Source organism: Lynx rufus, unplaced genomic scaffold, assembly GCF_022079265.1.
Source record: "Lynx rufus isolate CCGP_SWC_20201006 ecotype Redwood Valley unplaced genomic scaffold, mLynRuf1.p SCAF_3, whole genome shotgun sequence".
NCBI lineage: Eukaryota > Metazoa > Chordata > Mammalia > Carnivora > Felidae > Lynx > Lynx rufus.
The window spans coordinates 188,045,994-188,068,987 of NW_025814845.1; the positions used below are offsets into that span (position 1 = coordinate 188,045,994).

Here is a 22,994-nt window from a genome sequence, read left to right on the forward strand (position 1 = left end):
ATTTGGTCCATAGACCAGTCTGTCAGAAACACTGCTCCAGGGCAAACACACACACACACACACACACGCAGAGCAGGTGGTTTATTCTGATGTCTTGTTAACTGACTTTCAGACCAGACCAACTCATAAGATTATAATAACAGGTGAATATATATGATTTTCTTTAAAAAGTAAATTGACACTGTAAGCACTTGTATTAGCTGCTATTATTAACATCATCCCATTATTTTTCTAGGTCAATCAGAGTCTCCACTACGATGTTCAACCTAAAAGTCAGTTTTGAACTTAATGCCTTTTCTCACTCCATACTATATAAATTGTTTTATTTTATGTAGAAGTCTCCAGGGACAGAAAGTATGTCTTTATGTCTTATTTAAATTTCTGTCACGAGCCTATTGTATAGTTCCTAGTACCTAACACAAAGCAAGTGCTCAAAAAATATGTGTGTGAAATTGAACCAAACTGTGAAAGCCATGCATTCTATAATGATAACAGGTAATGATAAATGGAGAATGTGAGACCTTACTTTTAGAGAGGACTTTATGGAGACTAGGGGTGATTTTAAGCAAGTAAAAACAAAAACAAAACAAACAAAAAAAACGAGGATAGAAAGCTTAATAATGATAACGTAATTATTCCCCTGGGGTTAAAAAAAAAATCATTAAATATACCTATAATGTAATACATACAAAAAGCCTTGGGTTTTCTTAACGCATCACTATAACCATCGCTTTTCCAGCACAGACATCAGGAACAAAAAAAAGATACACACACACACACACACACACACACACAGAGGAAGAGAGGGAGAGAAGGAAAGCCCTCACTCAATCATAACATCATTACCTTAGGTCTACATTTGGGATACTCATGGTCACCAGGGAGCACCTTGAAAGAAATCGGTACCCGATCAGCCCTCCGGTTGGCACAGAAAGCGTCCCAGACAGCTCGATGGACAGCATTATAAACCACATCCAGGCCCGTAAGAGTAACGAAAGCCATAGGCCGACAACATAATTCCACAGGGAAGTCCCACTGTGTGGGGCTCATGTTCAAGGTGTCACAAAAAATCTGAAATACAAATGTAAATACACTCAAAATGTTTTAAAAGTCCACACCCATATCTAATATAGGAGCCTCCACCATTTAAAAAATGTTACAAAAAGGCCAAAGACTTTGAGTCTTTTCAAGTGTCTGCAAACTGTCAAGCAAATACCAAATAGGAGAACAAAAGGGAAAACTCCAATTCCTGAATAACGAGTGGTACCATATTTTTTAGAAAATCTTTCCTATTACAAAGGTTGTAGTCAACTTCATGACAAATCGGTGTTTTCAGTAACATCTCAAAATGCACACAGAACTTTGGGATGAGCAGACAAAGAAAGCAGGAAGGTGATCAAATTAAAATCAGTTTCATGAGCGATTTTTGACATGAAGAAAAATAACTGCTGACTTACATATACGATAAATACAACTCTAATTTCTCTGTAACTGCTAACATCTAATTTCTGAATTCCTGGGAAATGATTAAAATAATATGCCAGTTATATAAATAGCTATGCTTTCACACTTTTCCACAATTAATATAAAATGTATTATTTAAAGGAATATCTAGAAGGGAAAAACAATGAGTGAAAACCTCTAGGAGAGCACGTTTCTACTGCATCTTTCAGCTGAGAATCAGTCTATGAATCCTACCATGCACTAACTTTAGAAAAGCAATGATATAGGGGCGCCTGGGTGGCTCAGTCGGTTAAACACCTGACTCTTGATTTCAGCTCAGGTCATGATCCCAGAGTTGTGGGATTGAGCCGCACATCGGGCCCTGCACTGAGCACGGATCCTGCTTAAGATTCCCTGTCTCTCTCTGTCTCTCTCCCTCTGTCCTTCTTCCCTGCTCGTGCATGCTCTCTCTAAAATGAAAAATTTAGGGGCACCTGGGTGGATCAGTAGGTTAAGCAACCGACTTCAGCTCAGGTCATGGTTCATGAGTTCAAGCCCGGTATCGAGCTCCAAGCTGACAGCTCAGCTTCAGATTCTGTGTCTCCCTCTCTCTCTCTCCCTTCCCCCGCTCACACTCTGCCTCTCTCTCTCTCTCTCAAAAATAAATAAAACATTTAAAAAAATTTTTTAAAATAAAAGAAAAAATTTTAAATCTAGAGAAAAAAAAAAGAAAACCAATTATATAAAAACACATTTACTCCAAACAAAATTGCCATTATATTTTAAAGATAATTTCTCATTTCCAAAATCACGTATCAAAAGTTTCTTTTAAGGGGTAATCTTCACCTGTATATCATACAGAACTCAAACACAATTTTTGTGGAAAGTGAGAAGCCGTCACCACCTGATAACCAAATAATTTTAACTGAAAAGTTAATAAAAAAAAAAAATCATGAAGCTTCTCACATTTAGGTACTGAAGGAAGAAGGGGTATTGAATAGATGATTTGGAAAGGTCACCAAAAATGATAAATGTCTACAAGAGATAGAAGTTTTAGAATTATTTAAACAGACATTTTCCAGATAGGATTTAAGTGATAAGGGCCAAGTTCAGAGAAAGAAAAACTAGTTCTAGGGAATTTAGAGGTGAAAAATAAAGAGACGGCCAAAACACACTATCTGGAGACATGGAGGCCTTTGCTTTGCACCAAACAATCTAGATTAGAACCCTAAAAGGGCCATTTCCTTTAACATCGCCAGAGGCTCCAGAGAATTGGCTGTGGTCTTTGAATATGGAGAATTAAGGGGAACTAGAAACGAGTTAGAAAGCTCTAAATCACAGTGTGGGTCCAAGAGAAATAGAACATGAACCACATAAAGAATTTTAAGTTTTCTACTCATATTAAAAAACAAAAAGAAACAGGTGGAATTAATTTTAATAATATTCTATTTAACCAATATGTCCAAAATATTATCACCTCGACATTAATGTAAATTGTTAATGAGGTATTTCACTTTTTTGAACTAAGTCTTCATTATCTGAAATGTATTGTACACTCACAGCACATCTCCGTTCAGGCTAGCCTATTTCAAATGCTCAGAAGCCACATATGGCTACTGGCTATCATAATGGACAGCCCAGCTTATGTTGCTGCAATTCTGTCCCAAAAAAACTACCGTATGGAAACCGTGCCAGAAATTCTTGCCACCTGCTACCTTAAAAGCCTTTGGCACTTGAGACGGTACTGCTTATTCTACAGCAAAGGGATGGGACTGGGAACAACACTGGCAAAGGACAGGTGCAGAGGTTGTCTGGATCTCAGTGACAGCTTGTAGAAATTTCCAGATCTCCTGGAAGAAGCCAATGAAGCAACTAATAAACTGTGACATGGAAGGAGATGCAAAAGTCATAATGTGAACACTCTGGATGGGAGACCATGTAACGCAAGGGGAAATAATCTGGAAGCTGGCGTGGAAAATAATAAGGAAGAGCCTTGAAAAGGATGATATACTGCAAAGAAAGGCGACCTCAGCAAAGTGGCAGGTAAAACGAAACAAAACAAAAATGTCCCAAGGTGGTCACTATTTTTTAATTTACGGAGGTTCGGGGTGTAGTGCATAAGGTCAGTAAGGATGAGATTCGGAGAAGTCCAATTACGAAACGATCCTAAAAGGAATAACAATTGGGGGCCAGGATGGGGCGGGGGCAGATGTTGAAAACGTGAAGCAACAACCCGACTTAAGAAGCTCCCATCCCCAAGGCTCTCAGTATTCTGCCCCAGCAGATCCAGAGGATAGGCGGAGAAATAACGCTGCAGCCCTCACGGCAGAGGCTGTCTTCCCCGTCTCCTCCCCCTCCCCTTTAAACCTGGAGGCCCTAGGAACAGGTGCTTCTGGTCTTCAGGGGCTAGAAGGGACATGCCAGGATTGCACCCGCAGACGCCGAAGGAAAACGCAGGCCCCCCACAACTAGCATTGTGAAGAGCTAGCTCTCTCCCTCGACGGTCTCGCCTGGCCCCGCAGGTCTCCGGGGCCGGACTCACCCAGGCCGCACGCCCCGGGCCCGCAGCAGCTGTGGCCGGTCGCCGCCGGCCGGGGGTGGACGAGGGGAAGCAGGCAGGGTGTCACGGAACGCCGGGGCCCGTCCCTGCCGCCACCGCCCCAGAGCCTGTCCCCGCGAGCGAGACTTCCCGGTACTGCCTTCGCAGGCACAGGAAGCACTTTCCGGACCTGAGCGACAGCGCCGTACACCAACGGCGGTCCGGAAACTTCACGCCGCTCCACGGAACGTAGGAAGACGCTCCCTTTCCTACGGGAGCAGGAAATAGGGGCGGGGAGAGAAGGAGCCAATAGGAGAAGCGAGGAGGGGGAGGAGGCGGGGCTTCTGCCGCTACCGCCTGGCGGCAGCTCCCCAGTCTCCCCGGCGCCCCACCCTCGGCGGCCTCGGGCTCCCCGCCCACAGACACCCCCCCCCAACAGGCGGCTTCACGCTGCCCGAAGGCCGGGGGCGCGCGTGACTCTCGTCCGCAGTGCGAGGGGCGTGCCTCCCGCAGCCCAGGGCGCGGAAGCGGGAGGACGCCCGGGGCTGGGAGCCGCTGCTCTAGCTTTCTGGTCGTCGCGCACGTCCTCCCGGGAGGCGTCCCGTGACCGGCGCGATGAGCGCCAACGAGGACCAGGAGGTGAGTCCCCCTGGCCGGGTTCCCCTTTCCCCCGCGCTGGCGCGGTGCCTCGGCTCCGAGGGAGGGCGACTGACCTCGCGAGGCCCGGCTGCGACCCGGTTCCGGGACGAGCGCCCCCGCACGTGCCTTCGCCCCTCTGCAGCGCACAGAGCCTGGCTGGGGTGCCCCAAGTTGACCGGTGTCCTGGTGGGGGGGTTGGGGCGGTGCAGGCGCGCGGGAAGGGGAAGGGTTAGCTTCTGCCTCCGCTCCCCCCACCCCATCTCAGTTTTGCAAGCCCGGGGGGGGGTGGCCCCACGCCTCCTTAATAACAAGGATGAGTGTCCTTGGTTGGCGAGCCAGTGCTCTCGGCTCACCTTCAGTCCTCAAGGTTCTTGTTGTGGCGCTTGTGTACTGAGTTACATTGTTTGGAATCTGATCACTTTTAAACTTTCAAGTCTATTGGCCGGTAGGGAGAGGCTTCCCTGAGTTAGTTAAATTTCTGGTGGAGGAAGATAATGACACTGGTTTCTGGCCTTATCGTTTGGTGGCATCATTTATCCATCTGGTGGTTGTCCAGTGGAAACGAAGTCTATTTTGAGCACACACGTGCCACCTGAATCGTAGGGTTTGTGCTCAGATATTCTCTCGTGAAATGCCACGTTGACGTTGAATCATATGATCAGGGAGTAACACAGGTCATCTCTAGGGGAACCTTCTCTAGCGGTGTCGTGTGTACAGATGGAGAAGAGTTGGCGGGGGCAAAGTGAACGCCCCAGGGCTGCGCAGTGAGCTTGTGGGTAGACTCAGGACTGGAATCCGAGTCTCCCAGGTACGCAATTCACTCTTCATTTAGAATATATTTCTTGAAAGGTGGCACTTTCCATGATAGATGTGGTAGTCTCTCTGGACTGGAAGTTACCTGTAAAGGACCCCAATGTCCAACAAGCTAATTGATACGTGAATCCCTTCGAAACCGTTCTTGCCTGGTGAGTTTCTAAGCGGAGGCATGAACAAGTTGGTACTGTGAACCATGGAGCATAAAATGTAACGTTTCTCCAAGTCTGGCCCAGGGAGCAAGGCTTAGAACCTTAGCGGTGGTTGTTAGACAATCGGAAGCCTGTACTTTGCCTGGAATTTACCGACCTGGAATTCCTGGGGAGCCCAGAGATCTCTATTTTAATAATAGAATTCCATGCTTCTTCCACATGACTGACTTCCACATGTTTGAAGACAGTTTTCTGCCCAGTTTTTCCGATGTCCTGTTCTCATACGCAGTGGTTCCTTTTAGCTTTTCTCCATATGTCCATTCTTTTTGTTCTTTCACTCTCCTGGAATCGTGTCTGTGCACAGATTACGTTTATTTGTGTCCTGTTTTCTACGGGTAGTTCCTGTCAACTACAACCTTTTAAGTGCCGTGTACAAAGCAATTAGTTTTTCATCCGCTGTTCGTTTGTTTAGGTATCTGAGATAAATTCTTCCTCCCACCCTGTAAAATTTCATGTGGTTAGATGGTTTTGCAAGGGTGTTCTGAATTCTTCTGCTACCAGCGCGATTCACTATCCCATCAAATTGTCATTCATAAACTTGCTAAGCCTGCCTTCAATTTTTGTTCCCGTCCTACTCCTTAGTTAAAATATGTGAAAGGATTAAGGGCAGGAGGAGGAGTACTAGATCTGGAATAAGGTTGTTGTTTCTGATCTAATCTCAGTTGCTCTTGAATCCAGTTTGAACTCCTGTATTTGTTTTCCTGTGAAGGTAGCAAGAGGTGCGTTGCCGAAACTCATGTGGGCCTTTCCCTGATGTGCCAGCCAAGTCACCCTCTCTAGGAAAGGGTGCTTCCATTTATCTTGCTGTTCGTCCGCTTGCCAATGCTCAGGGACTTCTACTCTTTATTCCCCTGGGACCCCAAGAACCGTTTCTTTAATAATCTGTTCTCAAATTTTGTCTATCTTAGTCTGTAGAATTCATGACACGCATCTTTTTGAAAAGTAAAATACATACCCAAGTGATGTCTTTCCTTGCTTCTCTTCTCGGGCGGTCATCAGTCATCACAAGTGTGATGGAGTCCTCATCCGTCAGCCCACAGTGCTCTCAGAAATATTTCCAGGCAGGGATTATTAGTGACATTTTCTCTTGCAGTCCCTTTTGCGTCTTGGGTAGATCCTTGTCAACCTGTTTCTAACCATCTTTTTTTTTTAAGTTCTTTCTGTTGTCCATTAATGTTTTTTCAAGTTTGGTATTCTGGGGGAAGGATTAAAGTAACTATTAGTATTAATATTGTGTTACTATGTTGCACATGGACTATATACCTTGTATACAAATGTTATAAACATGGAAGGCAGCGAAAGGTAGCTAAGTTTTACACAGTGGAGTGGTCTTGAAACTAATCCATTTATACCACTAAGCAAAACTCACTTGATTCATTTTTTTTCAGATGGAACTGGAAGCATTACGTTCTATTTATGAAGGAGACGAAAGCTTCCGGGAATTGAGTCCAGTTTCATTCCAGTACAGGGTAAGACGCGGCACAGACAGGAGCCCTTGCGACTGTTCCAGAAAAGGATGAAGCTAAGGGCACCTGGGTGTCTCAGTCAGTTAAGCTTCCCACTTCAGCTCAGGTCATGCATGATCTTGCAGTTCGTGAGTTCCAGCCCCGCGTCGGGCTCTCTGCTGGCAGCTCGGAGCCCGGAGCCTGTTTCGGATTCTGTGTCTCCCTCTCTCTCTGCCCCTCCCCTGCTCACACTCTGTCTCTTTGTCTCTCAAAAATAAATAAACATTAAAAAAAAAATTTTTTTTTATAAAAGATTGAAGCTTGCTAAAAATGCTGTGTTTTTTTTTTTTTTTAATGATTTTGTATTTTGAATTTAGTGGTTTAAATTTATTACATCTTTGGGTTTTCCAAAGCATTTGAATGAAAGCTTCACACCGTGACATCAGTTATTTGTAACTTTTAAAAACAATTCAGAAACTTTTTCTGAATTTTTAAATTTTATTTTTTCAAGTTTATTTATTTTGAGAGAGAGAGAGAGAGAGAGAATGAGTGGGAGAGGGCAGAGAGAGAGAGAGAGAGAGAGAGAGAGAGAATCCCAAGCCAGCTCCATGCTGTCAGCGCAGAGCCCCACAAGGGGCTCGAACCCATGAATCTGAGGTCATGACCTGAGCCAAAATCTAGAGTTGGGAGGCTTAACCAACTGTGCAAACCAGGCGCCCCAATTCAGAAACTTTTAAAAATCAAGATAAATTTGTTTTTATTGTGACAGAATCATCAAATGTTAGAAATGGAAGAAACCTTGGAAATTATATAATTTTGCCTTCTAATCTTAAAGATAATTTTTCTCAGTCATAGCTTCCTAAGCTTTCCAAGCTGATCCTGATAAATACTAGATTTAAAATCCAGGTCTCTAATCCAAATCTAGAATTATTTTTACCACCTTATGATATAGTCAAGAAAAGTTGATATTTTCCTAATTCCATATAATCAATATGTGTGAATATTTTTTACATTATGTGTTATGTCAATTTTTCTCTAACAGGGAGTTTGCTTATGACTGTTTTCAACATGAAACAGTACCAGTATCTTATTTTGTAAATAAATAACATAAAAACCACTTATCCAGATGATTATCAGTGGTAGTAATATGAGAAAGTTTTTTTGTAAAAGATTTACAGTTATTTATGTCATCATCTAAAGTAAATTAGATGATACATACATAATTATAGACATCACAGGAAATAGATTATCTATAATTACTTTCTTTAGATATTCTCCCCTCTGCTCCACTCTTCTTGATTCCCTTTCAAGCTCAGTAATTCTTAGGCCACTCCAGGGATAGGAAGACGAAAGACTGAATAGCCAAGGTTAACGTTGGAGTTAAGTCCTAGACCTTCAATTTGAATCCTCCTGCCTGCCCAGACTTCCCCAATAACTGCCACTCTCCCCTTAGCAAATGGGAGACTGAGAATTGCCCCATCTTTTCCTAAATATCCGTATTAACAACAGCAGCTACTCGTTGAGCAGTGTACGGAATGTAGTAGAACGTGCGTGTGTCCTACAGGATGGATTTAAAGGGAATAAAAAGTGAGGTTTAGAAACCTTGTCTGTTGTGACAGTCGGAGGACAAGGGCACAGTCCTGGCCGGGTTATAGTCAGACCCCTCACTCAGTTCCTGTGCAGACTGGTTTAGTAGCCTGCTGAGCAATTCTTCCCTTCTGGTTCTGTCCTCAGCTTCCCTCAGCACCTCCCCACTAGCCCTTTCTCAGACTACTAATCAGCTCTCTGAGACATGTAATTAGTTACCCCAGCCCTTCTTTTAAAAAGGTTTCTCCTGCCTATAGAATAAGGATTAAATGCCTTAGCTTGACACTCAACTCCCTTCTGTTTGCCCCACACTGCCTCTCCAGATTTTCCCAGCCACCACTGTCCATTAGCCATAGTAGCCTGTGGAACATTTCTCTGCATTAAAAAAATTTTTTTTTAATGTTTATTTATTCTTGAGAAAGAGAGAGAGAAACAGAGTGCGAGCGAGGGAGGGGCAGAGAGAGAGACACACACAGAATCCGAAGCAAGCTCCAGGCTCTGAGCTGTCAGCACACAGCCCAACGCGGGACTGGAACTCATGAACCATGAGATCGTGACCTGAGCTGAAGTCAGACGCTTAACCGACTGAGCCACCCAGGTGCTCCTCCTGCATTTTTAATACCGTGCCCATGGACACATCATTTGCTCTTCCCCTCACCTCACATCCCTCATCCAGCCTTCTTCTCCTTTAATCCCTATCTCGGGCTCCTCTGTGATGTATTTGGGCCATGTCTCCTAGCCGTTGACTTTAAAGCCGAACTGGCCATCCCCCGTGTCTTCATACTTTGTTCCATCCCCTTAAACGTTTAATCATGATTCAGTTTGGTGAATTACCTAAACATCTGCCCCCCCCCCTTGAAGACAGGCGTGGTCTTGTCTCTGTCTTTGCATCTTCCATACCTAGCGCTGCAGGAGGCATGTGGCACATTGTTTACATGCACCTTGAAAAAGGACTCAGTGCATAAAGCAAGTAATTTTCATCACTTTTTTTTATCATCTCTGCATTTGAAACACAAGCATAAACCAAGTATGTAATCAACTTACATAGGTGAATATCAACAGAGCCCTAAGTTTGACATAATTTCTAAGCCTCACCTTATATTGCTGTGTCTTGTGATTGAGGATGAGGGGAATAAAAATGTAGTGGTCAGAGAGAGTAAAGGTAAATCAAATAATAATTTGGGATGAAAGTTTTTTAATCTGTTGCTATTGTCTAAAAATAAATATTAAAAAACCCCCAACATACATACTAAAAGTATTACAGTGGAAATTAGCATAGCTTTGTGCAAGGAGATGCTGATTTGTGAGTTATTCCATAGTTGTATTAGAAAATCACCATTTTGGGGCACCTAGGTGGCTTAGTTGGTTGAGTGTCCAACTCTTGATTTCAGCTCAAGTCATGATCCCAGGGTCGTGGGATCGAGCCGTGTGTGGGGCTCTGTGCTGAACATGGAACCTGCTTGGGACTCTCTCTGTCTCTCCCTCTGCCCCTCTCCCCCACTTGTGCACATGTGCGCTCGCTCTGTCTCTTTCTTTCTCAAATAAATAAGTTAATTAATTTTTAAAAATCACCATTTTGCTGCTGCCAGCACAATGATGGTTTCAGGCAAGGATCATTAATGGATGCTAAAACCTTTGGGTGAGAAGATGTTGCGAGACAATGTATTCACATGGTTTTGTAGTGTCACCCCACAGATTACTTCTTAATTACAAAATGGAAAAGATACCTTTACATTGAAGAGATTTGGAGAATATCACCTTAACCAAGTGATCAAGCTTAGTATCACCAGTGACGATTCCAGAAGATCTTATGTGCCTCCTTATGTGATGCTATGGGAATATACCACAGCACCTGCACAGTATCCTTACCAAAATATTTAATCGGACTTGGAATAGAGGAAACAATCAGTCCTGATCTGGGAACATTATACAAGAAAACTGCCCTCGGTTATTTTTGTCATGAAAGATATTTAAAAGGCAGACAGGGTGGCTGGGTACTGTTCTAAATTAAAGCAGGATTTGAAATTTGGCAGCCAAATGTAATCCATGATCCTTAATGGATTACAGATTTACGGGTTGAGGAGGTGGTTCATTAAAGACACTTTAGATATGATTGGGGAACTTTTTAGATGGATTACGAATTAGATGATATTTCTGTATCAATGTTGAATTTCTTGGGTGTGATAATGGTAGTGTGGTTATAAAGGAAAACGTCCTTGTTTTTAGGATACTCTACCCAATAAATATTTCAGGACGTTTTACCATGTCTTACTTTCAAAGAGTTCAACAAAAAACAAAGGAAGGCAAGCCACCCGCCTGGGGCCAGGGGTTGGTTCTGTAGTGGGAAGGAAGAAAGGGAAATGGATGGAAGCAGAGGTATTTGGTGAATAAGGTACATGTCAAGGAGTGCTCGTCGTCTTATTCTAGTTTCTCTGCGAGATTAACATTTTTCCAAGTGAAAAGTAGGGGCGAGCAAAAGAAATAAAAAAGACATCTTTATTCAGGTGAAGGGGGTCAAGAGTTACAGACTTCCAGTTAGAAAAAAGTAAGTAAGGGAAATGTAACGTTCAGCATGATGACTCTAGTTCATAGTATCGTATTATATATTTGAACGTTGGTAAAAGAGTAGATCTTGAAAGTTCTCATCCAGCCTAAGGCATTCCTAAACCTTATCTCTTTGCCTTTTTTCTCTAAATTTTACATTTCATTTTCTGGTCTCTTGGAATTGGGCTAATGTGTAGCAATTCACTTGTTCTTGATGCCTCTTATGATTTGGCAATTAGAAAACTTCAGACAAAGATGAAGGGTTTCAGCTTGGTTTATTATTTTTATCCATTCCCTTCCTGTCCCCCACAGTTGATGTCTGCCTTCAAAAAGTTTTGATGAGACAAAAATTATGTGAGACAGTCTCGGTACTGGGAAAAGCTGAAGGGCTGTCTGGAGAGACAGGCCGTGAACATCAAAAGTCAGACTATTCATACGGCCCTCAACTCCTCCGAGTCTTAGCCCGTACTCCTGAACTTTTCAAAATACTACATTTCTGACCTGATCGTGAGCACTGGCAATAATTCATCATTTAAAAAGTCATAGTAAATATTCTGTCTTTGTATCACTTTTTACAAGCCTAAGATTTCCCTTTTCTTCAGATAGGTGAAAATGGCGATCCCAAAGCCTTCTTAATAGAGATTTCCTGGACAGAAACATATCCCCAAACACCTCCAATTATATCTATGAACGCTTTTTTTAACAACACCATGTGAGTAGTGTTTTGTTCTCATTGTTTTTTTGTAACACTCCCCCTTACTTTTTTCTCAGCAATGTATTTCTTGTGCGTTGTAGATCATCAGCTGTAAAGCAGAGCATATTAGCCAAGTTACAGGAAGCAGTGGAAATTCATCTCGGGACCGCCATGACCTACACATTGTTTGAATATGCCAAGGACAATAAAGAGCAGTTCATGGAGAATCACCACCCCATTAATTCTACGGTGAGCTTGTGATTAGTTTGGGTCACGTTTTGTTGTTGTTGTTTTGGTTTCACTCTGCTACTAGTTACTCTTTCCTGGTTACTGTTTTTTTTAATTGGAAGGAAATTTTGTGTTAGATTTTTTTTTAACGTTTTATCTATTTTTGAGACAGAGACACAGTGCGAGCTGGGGAGGGGCAGAGAGAGAGAGGGAGACACAGAACCCAAAGCAGGCTCCAGGCTCTGAGCTATCGGCACGGGGCCCGACGCGGGACTCGAACTCACAAATGGCAAGATCATGACCGGTGCCAAAGTCAGCCGCTTAACCGACTGAGCTACCCAGGCGCCCCGATTTTGTGTTAGATTTAAAATGAGTTACACCTGAGTTAAATAAGAATAATGAATTTTAGATTTCTTGGTATTTATTTAACTTCAAAAATGAAATTGTATCCCCTAGATCTTACCCTACATATAAGACTAGAATACCTCATGTGCCTGCCCAAACAGATACTGTTGGGGCACCCGGTGGCTCAGTCGGTTAAGCGTCTGACTCTTGACTTTGGCGCAGGTCATGGTCTTGCGGTTTGTGAGTTCGAGCCCCACATCAGTCTCTGCCCTGAGAGTGTAGAGTCTGCTTGAGATTATGTCTCCTTCTCCCTCTGCCCCTCCTGCATTCTCTCTCTCTTGCTCTGTCTCTCGCAAAACTAAATAAACTTTAAAAAAAAAAAAAAAAGGAATGTTATAAAAAAAAAGAGAGAGACATTGTTGAACCATGTATTTTTTTAAATTTATTTAATGTTTTCATAAAGCTTATAGAGGATTCTTATGTAGCACTAAGATACATGTGAAATTACGTTCTTCACGAGGCAAATTTAGTTGTAGATAGTCTTGCCACAGTTCACTTTGAAGTTGGTGCAAGCTTAAAGAGACTTCATTAAGAGTATTTTAGGAAATAATCATCTTTCATGATCTTAGGCATCTACATATTAGACCCCTTTGCACCAAGTCATGTGCTTAAAGAATTTCAGCGGTCGGGGTCCGTCGAGTTTGGTGAACCAAACTGTAAGCTGTTTGACAGCAAAGGCTGCGTGTCTTCTACTTGAGCAATCCTGGCTTCCACATTCCTAACAGAACACGGAAGAACACGGAGGGCAGCTAGAGAGGCCATCGGGCAGGGCAGCAAATCTCATGGCCTGCGGGTCAGACCACGTGGCCTGGAAAACCCTCCCTGCACCGCTTGCTATGTGATGTGACTTCTCTCGGTGGGAGGAAGGAGGCAGATGTGTTAACCTCACTAGGCTCGATTTATTCATTTGTAAAAGTGGGGATTATAACGGCATCTACCTCGTAAGATTGCAGTAAGGATCAGATGGGTACTATACGTACACCATTTACAGCAATGCTTGGCAACTAGGAATCATTTTAAATTGTGTGGATCACACTCTGACTGCATGAATCCAAATTGAAATCTTTTTCTTCATTTCTTCAGAGAATCAGGATTTTCTAGGTAGGCACATGCAGTTTTCCTAAAGACCTATTTAAATTTCCAAATAAAGCAAATCAATTGAATTGTGAAGTTACCTTAGTACCTTAGAGCTTCAATGTGATACTGGTGTCAGATCTTCTTTCTCAGGGACCTGGTTATAATAATTGAGCTAATATTATGTAAGCCCTTCTATGTGAACTTTTGGAAGAGTGACATCAATGTGCTAATGACACCTGCCCTAATAAATGAATATTATAATACAGGGTTCTTTTACTTCATAAATCTAAAAATTGTCAACTCACTTGTGGATGTGGCCATATTTAGTGTAATTCAATAAGTTTTAAGGCATTGGTATAGGAATTATTTTTTTTTCTAGATACCCATAAGCAGTATCATCTCCGTTGAAACTCCTAATACAGCCCCATCAAGTAAGAAAAAAGACAAAAAAGAACAACTTTCAAAAGCTCAGAAACGTAAGCTGGCAGATAAAACAGGTTTGTGTTTGTTTTTGTTTTTTTAATAACACAGATAAATAGGTTGCTTTTTAATATGATATGAGTGTTTAATCAGTATATTTAGGTTTAGAAGAGAAGGTCTCGTCTCTTCATTCTTGGAACATTTGGATCAGACACTGTCTTGGGTCACAGATATATATTGAAAATATTTACCACTAATTCACCACCAGACATCACCACGTGAGGAGAAGGTAACTGAGCGGCAAAATAACCACAAATGAGTCTTGAGACTGAGAAACAGCAGAATAGCATAGCAAAGTGGGTCCAACTCGTACCCTTCTCCACATGTTGGGATTTTCCTATTTGCTTATCTCTATGGGAGACACGTGTATTACTCAAATTATTTTGAACTCTAGCTTTCGTTTGAAATGAAGTTTGGTATACCATTCAGTCTTTGCACAAATAAATGGTTTAATGCTTTTGTCTGTACTCAATTCATTTTTTACAGCTACAGTAAGATTTAAGAACAGAATTCCTGTGTCTACTAAAGCAGAGTCATTTTGTATGCACCTTTAGAAGAGAGTTCTAAATTCTAGCTCATACCATCAATAATGTTTGATCTCTTTATTTAACCTGAAAGTTTGCAAATTGGTATCAGTCCGTAAACTTTTTTCTGGTCAAGAACAATGAGGACATTACCGTGGATGCATATAACCATTTGAATACATATATACAAGTGTGTCCATGTGTACATATGTCTGTACGTGTGTGTGTGTGTGTGTGTGTGTTATTGATATAAGGTTACAAGTCGCCCTTCATTGAGAGGAACTGACCCTTGTACTTTGGTGAGGAAGTTTAAAATAATGCCCTTTCTTTTACAAAGTGATGGCAGTTTTTTGGTTGTTGATGCTCTGTTTAACATCCTGCGTGACAGAATGAAAAGATCACAACCCTGTGCTGGCCCTCAAGAGACATTTTTGAAGTTGGAATGGTTTGTGAAATAAAAAATCAGGGAATCCATTATACCTAGTGTCAGAGCAGAATTAAAGCATGAACAACTGAAGCAGTGGATTGTTAGCTGTTGTAATCTGTTCTCTAGAATTTTAGTTAATCTCTTTTTTAAGCTGTAGCATTTCTGTTGGTTCATCACCTGTTGTTTTTATACATAATGACCTATGATCATTCCCTTTCATTAATAGTTCCCTATCTCCATCTTTTTGGTGACGTCCACCTAAAAGGGAGTATCTTTCTATAGTTATGGTATAGGAGTTTGGGACCTGGATTCTAAATAAAACTTGAATAGGACAGTCATGGCGCTATGGGTAAGTTTTAGTTACCCACGTTGGTGCCCTGCCCCCATGCCCCGTATAACCAGTAAACAGTGGGATAAGATTCTTACTGACATGAAGGAGGAAAGAAGTATTAGCATCTAAAATTGAGCTCCACTAATATTGCCTCTGTCCTATAAGAATCATGAGGCTAGTGTCTACTTCCCTGAGTAAAATTAATGTACTGGTTTTGAATGCAGATTTTGAAGATTCCATAAAATGAGATGTATATAGATATATCGAGCATACAGGAAATCAAGCCATGTTAAATTAAAACACTTCTATATTGTATTTATTAAACGATTCTTCAGGTTTAAATATTCTGTCACCAGAACGAAATCACTTTGTAAATTATAAATTCATACATAAAGTTTGAGCTTGTTTTCAAGTGCTCCCAATAGATTAAAGGCCTGTCAGATTAAACAATGTTAGACAAAATAAGTCATACTTTCTCAGACCACAAAAGTTAATAAAGAAGTTGCCCGGGCCTCCTCTTAGTCTTGGGGCTGGACGTTTGTTTACAGGGTCTCTTGTCTTGAGCCTAGCTCCCTAGTGTGAAACACACCCGAAGCAGCAAAGTAACACAACTCCTTACTTTAAATAAGCAGTGACCTTATAGAAAGCAAATAAAATTGTACAAGTGCATGAAACTAATAAATTGATTAGCTCCTCTTTCTGGCTTTTCCAACTCACCTCCATATTTTTTCCCCCTTAGTATCAGGTTTTGTCTTGAATGAAATGGGGTAAATGTGAAAAGGGAGTACATCGAATTACTTTGCCGGTATCCCTGGCAGAGCCGTGCTTCCAATTCCCAGTGATGATACACTAGCTTTCTCACTTCATAATATGTGATTTAAATTTTAATTTGTTGCATGGGATAGTATGCAAAAGCTGATTTATTCAAATGGTAATTAATTTAAAAATTACTGCTTGGTCTTGGAAGTAAAGTCCCTATTTTCTCTTCTAGATCACAAAGGACAGCTTCCCCGAGGATGGAACTGGGTTGACGTGGTGAAGGTACGTAACGCATATAATCTAAGCTTCAGACAGTTGTTACGATTATGCCGTCAAATAATGAAACTCATATCTTCCATTCTTTCCCCCCTCCACCTTTGAATTTTACTGGGATGGCTGTTTCCTTTTTTACTTCAGCATGTAAGTATTTTTGAAATATCCTTCGCATTCTTTTCTTTCCTACACCTTCAGTTTTAGATTTTCTTTTTTTAAATAACGGAAAATGTGAAGAACTCAGTTATGAGTACGCTAAAGTATGACTTTACGTAACTACCTCTGAATAATGAATGTGCCTCACTGTGACTCTGAACTAGCAGGAGTGTGTATGGAAGCTGAAGAAACAAGTCCTAGAGAGGAATGCTTTGATTTCTTAATAGAAATGAGTTTTTTGGGTTTTGGAGGGTTTGTCTGTTGTTGTTTGATTGTTTGTTTGCTTGTTTGTTTGTTTAGAGCAAACCCTAGATGGGGTTTCCCATCATTGTCAACAAGAATTTTCTGTTTTTCTTGTTTAAAATCATTCACTTTTCACCTTGAAGTTTTTTGCCACCTTCTCTCCATTGTTTTTCTTGAGTTATTCGTAGTTTCAAATAAAGTGATACTTAGCACAGTAAGTTAATTCTCTCTGTAGGACTTCGGGAAATGAGTTTCGCATGACAATTAGTGCCACTGCTGCTGTGAGAAGTAATTGATATGATTCAAGAGTGGTTAAAGGTTAGGATTTTAGTGACCACCTACAAATACACGTAATGTATAAGCAGTATATTCTTAAAGTTTATGTGAAAGTCAGTCCTCTGGGCCGTGGGATACCTTTTCTATAGAAACTGTTGAAAAGAAGCTTTGTGCTTCTAGAACCTAGTACAAAAATAGTCCCTGGGAGTAGGGAACCATGAGCTGCCATTGTAACAAAGAAGCGGTATGTCGTGTCCCCTTCCGGGGCAAGAGACTGACCGTACACAAGACACCTGTATGGGAGCAGCTTCTCCAGCATCCTCTCACTTGCCCAGGCCCCTCCACCGATGCCTGCTGGGTACTGCGTGTTGTCCCAGGTGTGCTTGTAGGTACCTCACCAGCTCGGTCGTTTCCCTCTGCAGAATGCTTCGTGCCTGAGAACGAGCTGTCTCCTAACTCAGAACAGAAGTGCCTCTTTTCAGGCAGCAGATCTCCCTGGAAACTGGGAAGACAAAATTGTCCGATTAATCCAAAATTGTCCCAGAGGGGGGGATAGTACCCCTCCTTCCCTAGCTCCGGAAATTTCGTTTTTTGTTTGTTTTTCAGAGAGTCCTCATTAATATAAATTAGAATTTCAAGAAACATAAAAGAAATGAAGGTTTAAATAATCCAGTCATCTTAAGAGGGAGGTTCCCACCGAGGCATGGTTTGGACTCAGAAGCCATTAGCCCAAATGTTGGAGAATAGTTGTTTCTCAGTGTGGTCTTTGGACCCCTAGAGGTCATAGAGGCTCTCTGGGGGTCTGCAAGGTCAAAACTATTTATATCTTAACATTAAGTGTTGTTCGTCCTTTTTCCGCATTCTCTCACAAGTGGACGGTGGTATTTACCGGAGGCTGCGGGGAGTGTGATGGTGCCATCACTAATACTCTTCTGTTAGAGCACTAATAGAATGTGCGATTTTAGAGTCTTGTGTTTTCCAGAATTTTCTAAGGTAGTGAGTAGGTGTAGAATCTAAGTGTGTGTGTGTGCATTTTTACACGAAGTCAGTTTGTCCTTAATACTTGTACCGTGTTCTTGTTAGCCGTTTTCCATGATACCTGCCGTACAGTAGAAGCAGATTTGCAAAAACCCAGCTGTCTTCTGTTGAGCTCAATGATAAAGAAATTTACAAAAATGTAATACAACACTATTCTTCACATTAAGTTTTATTAGTTTGTTTTAGAAAATGCAGTTTTTCGTTTAAGAAATGTTATTCAGTTATCATGCAATGTGTTGATTGTTATTTTTTATATGAATTAAATTTATCAGTTTTAATTTCAAATGAAGTAGGTATAACCTACATTAAAACCAAACTTTTTAAGATCCTCAAAGTGGAAAGAGGAGCTGGGGCCAGAATGTTTGAGGACTGCTACTCTTAGCAGTTTCTGCCTTTCACAGCCTCTCACATTCCCTGGGGTCCTCGGGCTTTGAGTTCAGTGGGGATTTCTTGGTGGCTGGGTCTTTATTCTGGTCAGAGTTGTGTGTGTGTCAGTCTTTGGGGACATCTCCCCTCCCCCCACACCTCCCAGCTTGCTAACTTCCTTGGATTGTTACAGAAAAGACTTGCAATTTAAGATTTGTATCACTTTTTTAAAACTGTACTTAATTTATGTGGGTTTTTTTTTTTGCCACAGTTTTAAAAATTTTTAAAGTTTATTATTTGTGATAGAAAACAAAAATAGGAGAATATCATTCATTTTATAAATGGCACCTGTTTTGGTTCCAATTTATTTCTTGGAAAACTTTGAGGGATTCCCCCCCCCCGCCCTTGATCTATTGAGGTTATATTTTTAATGAATCCTGTTTAAAGTAGCTGAGCCTTAAGATGAAAACTAGTTAAATATGGTGAAAGCGGTAGATGGTGTCAGTTACGTGAATCTTGCTGCGTGTTGTTCTATCAACTATAAATATTTATTTCTGATGTTGAGTGGAAGTAATGAACTATCAGATAACATGATAGCTTCACCTTGTTGACTATGTCCTTTATCTTTTTTTATAGTTAAGCAAAACTGGCTCTAAAGATGATGAATAGTGCTTGGAATTGGAGACAAAGGAAGAGCGTCCTTTAAAAAGTAAACCGGGTCCGGGTTCAAAATCCTTCGTTACTCTTTTCTGGTATTGAGGTGGCTTTTTATAAAAACAGAATTTTTTTTTTTTTTTGTATGTTTCTTACGTGAAGAAATGTTTTAACCTGAAAGTTCGTGAAGAGATCTGGTTGTATGAAATTATTTTCACAAACTTGCCTTAATAAAAGGTGAAATGTTACCGTTTCGTATACCTTATAAAGATGGTTGAGCTTCGCAAATGGACAAAATGGGAAATAAGTAATCAAGGTGAATTTATGTGATCTTATTCTAGTGGCTATGATGTTTTTTAGAGGAGGCGGCAGCCCCTTGGAAACTCTCAGCCCGGTGGGGCAGAATGCCGAGTCCACGGTGTTTCTGCAGCATGGTCCTTACCAGTAGACTTCTCGTCTTACCGGTGTCTTCATCTCTTCTTTCTCTTAGTTACTGAAGCACAAATGGCTTCAGGGAAATCGAAATACTAGCATTTGAACGTTACACATAACATTCTTGGTAGTTTCTTCTTATTTCTCAAGGGTGCACTGCCCCCTTTTAGTAAATGAGCATCTGTTTTACGCTTTTCTCTCGGTTTGGGTCCTGATGTTTGACCGTGAGAGTTCTCAGTGGTGTGTGGAATAGGAGAATATAAAAATAAATCTGCCAAATACACTCGAAAGCGTTTGACTAGAAGTGCTGGTTCCCATTTGAAACGTCTCTCTTTGCTGCATATGCCAGGACGGAAGTAAAAATGCCTTACTAGTTAATTTTTGTATTGTCGGAGACCACGGTTTTAATAAATTCCTATTTATCTGCGACTGTGTGTTTCTAGTTGTCTGGTAACTGAGGTCTTCGAAGTGGTCTTAAAACCACATTTCAAGTCTTGTTTCCCTTCAATATCTACATGGAATTCTCGGCCTGAGCATCTTTGTCATAAGAGACATAGAAGTCTTTCAAATGCTGTATCATAGTTCATGCTTGATTGTTTTCAAAACCCCGAATAGGGAAACTATTAGTATAGCGTAAGCAGGAAGTTACTGATGTGTATGTGTGTGTGCGTGTGTGCGTGCGTGTGTGTGCGCGTGTGTGTGATTTCCAGTGACTGCATTTGCTCCCCGGCTTTAAAACCCTAAGAACTGCTGCTGTATTGTCTGGAACGGTAGACTGTCGGTTCCTCAAGTTATACCCGTGCAGCTTGGGTCTGAGTTTTTCACGAATAATTAACTTTTAAAGATGTGTCTTCAGCATAAGAGCAGTTTGAGTTGTATCCCCGGCTTTCCCCGGGTTAATATTAGGCTCTGTTCAATCGTTTGAATTACAAAGTAAATACTGTGCAATCATGGTGAAGGAGTGTAATCTGATTTTCAAAAGCTGAATCACATTTCATATCTTGAAGTTATGTAATGGAAACAGTAAAATTCGAGACCACTGGCAAGACCACTGGAACATGCCATCTTTTGGGGGGGCTTGCGTGCGTGGTTTTGGTTGTGTTGATTTGTTGGCTTCTTTTTAAAGAAAACTGAAACAGCTATATCCGCCAGTGGGACGAACTGTGTTTTGCTCTGAAGACCGTGACATCGTTCAGGCTCACATTGTGGCTCCTAGATGACAAAGAATAATGCTAGTTAAATGCCAATGAACTATTTTTACTCTTTTTATATGAACTGTACAAATTTGGGGGGTGATGGTGGCAGTGGTGCCTCTAACTACCTTCTGTGAAACACTTGAACTTTCTCATCTGTATTGCCATCATCTGTTTGACACCCCAGTATATTTTCTCAAAGTCTGTTCACCTGAAACTGTATGGAATGACATGATTGATAAGCAATAAAACCTGAACTACACGCTCATTTTTCTATGTGTTTTATTTCAAATCAATTGCGAGAGAATTGTTGATTTTACAGATTTGCACAGACTTAGGGTGTAAGATGTGCCCTCCTAGCAGATACTGTTTAAAATACTGGGTTAAGAAGACATTTTGTAATGAGCTGACAAGAAGGTAGGGAGTACCCAGAGTCCAATAAATGAAGATTGGAAGCTTGAGGTTAAGAACAGCTTTGGTTTTTACAGAGTCGGGGGGCCCAGAAGACACATGAAGTCTGGGGTCAACTCAGGGTAAAAAGGGTCACACGCACACGCACGTATGCACAGCATGCCTGAGGTGGGGACCCTGAGGGAAAGTTCCTGTCTTGAAATTTGGTTCTTTCTAGGTGGAAGGGTGAAATGTAAACATGTACCCTCCTAATGACTTACACGTCACCTCACACCTGGATTTCAGCCCAACTTCTTCCCCGTATGAGCAATCTAAAAAAAAATCCCTCAACCCAGGATTTTAAAGTGGTACCAACTGGGGTGCCTAGCTGGCTTAGTCAGTAGACCATGTGACTCTTGATCTCGAGGTTGTGAGTTTGAGCCCCATGTTGGGTGAAGCGATTGCTTAAAAAAATAAAATCTTAAAGCAGAATTAGTGGTGCCTGGGTGCCTCAGTTGGTTAGGCGTCCGACTTCGGTTCAGGTCATGATCTTGGGGTTTGTGGGTTCAAGCCCCGCGTCGGGCTCTGTGCTGACAGCTGGGAGCCTGGGGCCTGCTTCGGATTCTGTGTTTCCCTGTCTCTCTGCCCCTCCCCCGCTCGCTCTCTCTCTCTCTCTCTTTCAAAAATAAATAAACATTAGAAATAAAAGGAAAAAGTGTTACCAATGGAGTAGAGCCTCTGGGCAACTGGTAGAAATGACCACAGATCGGCCCTGAAAGAACCCACCGTCCAGAGACCTCTAAAGAAGCTGCACACCTACAGCGCTTGAAATGTACAGGCATAGTCAAAAGCCACAGTACCCGGAAACAGGATGTTGTGACAGCAGGGAATTTGAGGGAATGAGGACTTCGAGGATGTATTGATCAGACAGAGACTCTTACATGTTAAGAGGAATTAAATCAAGATTGAGAAACTATTAAGGCTCGTCAAACAGATTTGAAAAAGAGCCAAATAGAGCTTCTCGAAAAGTGAAAACAATTAAAGTTACAGATGAAGACTAGTACTGCTTGCAAAGTGCGCTTCGGCAAATGTGAAGTATAAATATCCTTTGGAATGAAAAGCGGTACTCAGTTGCATTGTTGGGTTTTGTCTCGTTTTGATCGTAACATTAGAATCTGTCTCCACATCATTTCTTCACAGCCCCTCCCCTGCTAGAGTTAGGTTAGCTGGGTGATTTGAGCTTTCCAGAAGCTTGACACCGCGCATGTGCCTCCCTGGATCTTGTTTCAGAAGACCTTGTCCTTATGACAAGGAATTGGTCAGTGGGTATCCAGAGGGCTATTAGCGATAGCTTTAAAAATAATAAATTTAGGGGTGCCTGGGTGGCTCAGTCGGTTAAGCATCTGACTCTTGATGTCCACTCAGGTCTTGAGCTTGGGGTCATGAGTTCGAGCCCCACATTAAGCTCTGGGCTGGGCACGAAGCCTGCTTAAAAATTAACAACAACAACAACAACAATAATAATAAATTTAAAAATCAAGCTGTGTAAAAACAGATTTGTTTTGTCATCAGATATTCCACAGAGTAAAAACAGAAAAGAGGCATTATCTGGTAGGGATTACTTGGTAATCCATAACTCTAAATTTCAGTGTTTCCAATTAGGTGACAAAATAGTAAGGAATTTTGTGACCTAAGGTGTTTTTTCAAACTGCAGTTTGCAATCCATTTACTGAAGAAACTGATTGAAGATACCCGCCATTTTCCTAATGGAATAGAAGAGAAGAGAATGCAACAGAAAATACCAGTGTGTGTGTGTGTGTGTGTGT

At 41.5% G+C, this 22,994-nt stretch overlaps 2 protein-coding genes across 5 annotated transcripts in view; one reads left to right on the forward strand and one right to left on the reverse strand.

Moving 5' to 3' along the window:
* Nucleotides 1–4,234, reverse strand: part of TRAPPC11 (trafficking protein particle complex subunit 11) — a 48,269-nt gene extending 44,035 nt beyond the window's left edge. Inside the window, exons 1-2 of one of the 2 annotated variants that reach the window (XM_047090708.1) lie at nt 4,173–4,234; nt 847–1,071 (exon numbers count right to left, since the gene is read on the reverse strand). In XM_047090708.1, the coding sequence (XP_046946664.1) occupies nt 847–1,050 (204 nt within the window). In that variant the 5' untranslated portion in view covers nt 1,051–1,071; nt 4,173–4,234. Of the gene's footprint in view, nt 1–846; nt 1,072–3,985; nt 4,149–4,172 lie in introns of those variants that run through there. The other variant, XM_047090707.1, reaches the window with a different exon arrangement.
* A 162-nt stretch (nt 4,235–4,396) lies between these two features.
* On the forward strand, nt 4,397–21,046 carry RWDD4 (RWD domain containing 4). 3 transcript variants are annotated; one of them, XM_047091538.1, is made up of 8 exons: nt 4,397–4,621; nt 7,035–7,115; nt 11,825–11,934; nt 12,018–12,165; nt 14,006–14,123; nt 16,380–16,429; nt 16,565–16,567; nt 19,136–21,046. In XM_047091538.1, exons 1-8 carry the CDS (start codon nt 4,598–4,600, stop codon nt 19,166–19,168), a joined length of 567 nt encoding a protein of 188 aa, XP_046947494.1. In that variant the 5' UTR covers nt 4,397–4,597; the 3' UTR covers nt 19,169–21,046. The 3 variants fall into 3 exon arrangements, with proteins under 3 accessions (XP_046947494.1, XP_046947497.1, XP_046947496.1); XM_047091541.1 differs by lacking the exon at nt 4,397–4,621 and having other exon boundaries at nt 7,036–7,115; nt 11,829–11,934; XM_047091540.1 differs by lacking the exons at nt 4,397–4,621; nt 7,035–7,115 and adding an exon at nt 10,362–11,729.
* Nucleotides 21,047–22,994: the final 1,948 nt, after the last annotated feature.